The sequence below is a fragment of the Zingiber officinale genome, chromosome 7A (assembly GCF_018446385.1).
Source record: "Zingiber officinale cultivar Zhangliang chromosome 7A, Zo_v1.1, whole genome shotgun sequence".
Taxonomy (NCBI): domain Eukaryota; kingdom Viridiplantae; phylum Streptophyta; class Magnoliopsida; order Zingiberales; family Zingiberaceae; genus Zingiber; species Zingiber officinale.
Window position 1 is genome coordinate 38,661,014 of NC_055998.1, and position 3,653 is coordinate 38,664,666.

General features: G+C 41.9%; 1 protein-coding gene across 1 annotated transcript; it reads left to right on the top strand.

Moving 5' to 3' along the window:
- The first annotated feature begins 930 nt into the window (after positions 1-930).
- On the top strand, positions 931-2,367 carry LOC122000063 (heme oxygenase 1, chloroplastic-like). Its single transcript, XM_042554627.1, has 2 exons — positions 931-1,340; positions 2,076-2,367. Exons 1-2 carry the CDS (start codon positions 935-937, stop codon positions 2,345-2,347), a joined length of 678 nt encoding a protein of 225 aa, XP_042410561.1. The 5' UTR covers positions 931-934; the 3' UTR covers positions 2,348-2,367.
- Positions 2,368-3,653: the final 1,286 nt, after the last annotated feature.

Below are 3,653 nucleotides of genomic sequence, written 5' to 3' on the forward strand. Positions count from 1 at the left end.
TTTTCTGTCTCTTTCCCAAAACCCTACTCTTTGCCGCCTCCTCCTCACCTCCCTCTTCGCCGCCTCCCTCCTCACCACCCTCTTCACCGCCTTCTTCGCCGCCTCCCTCCTCACCGCCCTCTTCGCCGCCTCCCTCTTCACCGCCTCCCTCCTCACCACCCTCTTCACTGCCTCCTTCCTCGCCGCCCTCTTCGTCGCCTCAACTTTCGGCCTCGCCACCTCCTCCTCGCGGCCTCTACTTTCAGCCATCTTCACCGCCTCCTCCTCGTCGCCTCGACTTTCAGCCGTCTTTGTTGCCTCCTTCTCACCAGCGCCTCCTCCTCGCCACCTCGACTTTCATCCATCTTCGCTGCCTCCTCACTAGTGCCTCCTCACTTCTTCCACTGGAATCATCGACACAAAATGACATGATGGATAAAGGTATGACAAACTATTTCCTTTATCTGCAACAACGACATAGACAAAAGTGTTGTTTCTATTTCTCAAGGAAGGAACAAGCTAATACAAACTCTGGGCCTCGATTCTTCTCCTACAACTCATGAAACTTGCCCACCAACCATTTTGGTAATGGTCGAAGCCAGAGCTTGAAAGATCGGAGGGTGACAAAGATTGGGAAGGGAGGCCACAGCTTCCGCTCGCAAACATCGGATCCACCAAGCGGATCGTGCCGCTTTTGTAAGATAGCTGAGTGATCAAGTAGTGTGTGGAGCCGATGGAGATGGTGGCTTTGTCGTCGTCGCAGGTGAGCTCGTACATCCGATCCCCGCACTGAGGCGGATCAGTTGTTCGACGAAATGGGTGGCTGATGTCGTGGAACAGACCGCAAGAGAAGGGAGCACAAGCTTCTTGGCTCCACTGCTGCTGCTGCTGCTGCCCCGTAGCTTTAACAGCAGCCTGGGACAGGAGAAGGAAGAGTAGCGGCAGAAGCATAAGTATGGCCTCCTCCACGCTTCCTATCTCCCAATCCCAAGCTTTCTGTGCTCGAGCACGCCTCATCCCTGCCTCCCTTTCTGGTCCGGTTCGTTTCTCCCTCCCTCACCGTCACCGGAGAGATGCCTCCTACCGGAAGCCCCTGCGCACCATGGTCGTCACGGCGACCACCGCAGAGATGCCGAAGAAGCGGCAGGCCTCCCGGGACCGCTCGTTCGTTGACGAGATGAGGACCGTTGCTATGAAGCTGCACACCAAGGATCAGGCGAAGGAAGGCAAGAAGGAGTCTAAATCGTCGCCCGTCGCTAAGTGGGAACCGTCCATCGAGGGCTACCTCCATTTTCTAGTTAACAGCAAGATCGTTTATGATACCCTTGAAATGATCATCCAGAAGGCCGCCTATCCCTGGTGTAAGTTTTGGTTTCCATCTTTGATGAAGTCCTTAGTTGTCTCTACTTGTTAACCTTTTCACGTTTAATTGAGGACAGAAAGCACAAACTCTGATAAGCGATTTATTCAATTGGGAAATCAGACAAATTTAGCTTTTGAGATATAATAATTGAACATCATCAGCTAAAGTTTTCGTTGACCATTCAAAGCTGTTATATTTACTGCTGCGTAGATTTTGCTTCAAGTATACAAGTCATCATTTTTATAAATCCTTTGGCTCAACAAGAAAGGTTCAACTACACTTCTACATAGGATAAAGTTTGTATGTATCAGTTGAATTTTCTTTTATTAATTCAGCCGTATGGACTGTCAAAAAAATCCATCCCAATCCAAACCAAATGAAGGCAGTGGGTGACCTCTTGTGGTTGCGTCGCCTGCAAATTATATTATGTTAAAATTTAGTAGTTGATGGATGCTACAAGTAGTTGCAAAATAAGGATAGGAAATTGGAATAAAACAGGGCATTTGTTGCTTTCTAACTGATAGTCTGGTTTTGTTAGTTTCTATCAGTAACACGTTTGTGCTTTCATGGTAGCTGCTTTTTGGATCTAATGATGAAATAATAAGATAAACTACTATCTATGATATTTTAAAGAAAATTTGATTTTATTTATAGGAACAGGCAAATTGTGGCAATTTACTAGTGTTATGTATTTGGAACATAGTTCAGTATATACATAACCATTGTATTGTAGATGCTGAGTTCAGGAGTACTGGCTTGGAAAGGTCTAAAAAATTAGCTAAAGATCTAAAATGGTTCAAGGACCAAGGGCATACCATTCTCGAGCCTTCTTCTCCTGGTGTTTCTTATTCACAGTATCTCGAGGAGCTATCTCAAAAGGATCCTCAAGCTTTCATCTGCCACTTTTACAATATATACTTTGCTCATAGTGCTGGTGGGCGAATGATTGGCAAAAAGGTACTTAATTTTTCTCTAAATGTCATTTTCCAGATTGTGACCTCCTGAAAAATTGCATCTCTTGTGCAAAAGTTGACTTGCCTTGGTCACTCGATGTTACTAATGCTTGTGACCATTACTTTTATATCTAGCTTTACTTCATACGTTCTTACATATAGTAGTAAGATGTTTGCTCCCTTCGCCACTTCCATTATCACTTGATACTGTGATTTTTTCATATGACTTTTAAGGCACTGAATTTGTCTACTTAGTCTATCCAGAAAAGGTAATATCATAGAATCAGTTTAGCTTTTACAAGCAGCATAATTGTTTCCCTTGGTAAGCATTTCATTCACATTATTAACGTTTTGTCCAGTTTGGAACCAAAATCTCGTAATGAAGAGCATCATGAGAGGAGCATAAAAACTACTTAGAGTTTTAAAATATGTTATTATTGAGGATGTTCAATATTTAAGAAATAGATAGATTCACAGCATGAGCATTCAAATAGACAAGTTCACAGCAATAGACAACAAAACTTGTTCTTCTCAGGTTAATCTGTTATTTTATCTCCTAGAATCTGTAGAAGGGTAGTATGTCTTAGCTAACAGCATTCATAATTTGCCATGCCTTTTGTATCTGCTGCAAATCATAGTACGTAACACAATCTTATTTAAATAGCCCCTTGACTATGGTTGCATACAGCTTATTTGTAGTGGTGTCTGTACTTCACCATCATGCCATCTATGAAATTCATCTACTCTTTTAGATTCATGGCTAGTTACCTAATTGTACAACATTTAGCGTTTTAGACTGAGTAAGTCTCGATTTTCATGAATAGGTTGGGTGGAGCTAATTAGAGTTTTCTAATTAGATTAAGATTAGGTTTTGTTAGGTCTCTAAATCATTTGATGCATTTTTTAACTTACTTTTGGACAGCGAGTTAGTTCTTTTGATGGAATTATACATCTATGATGCTTAATTTGGGATTGTAGCATACTTTTTGATCAAAGAAGCCTAGATCAATGATAGATTGTTCTTCAATCTACTACTCTTTTTAGCATCTTTATCCTGCTATAATGTTATTCTTTAAGATTATGTTGCATTGATTTTTGTTACTCTTTCTGTAAAATACCGAAAATAGGCGAATATTAATAAGGGAATTTTCCGGAATTTTTGAAAAATTTTCGGGAATTTTTCGGAACTCGTATGGACGAGTTAACGGGGATAAAATTTGGGTTCCCGAAAAGGCATGTTTAGGCTACCCATTTAAGTGAGGAATTGTTTATTTTATAAATTCCTTTTTCTTATTTCTTTTCTTTTACTTTCTTTTTCTGTTTTCTTCCTCGCCGAGACCTCCCGCACGCGCCCGACG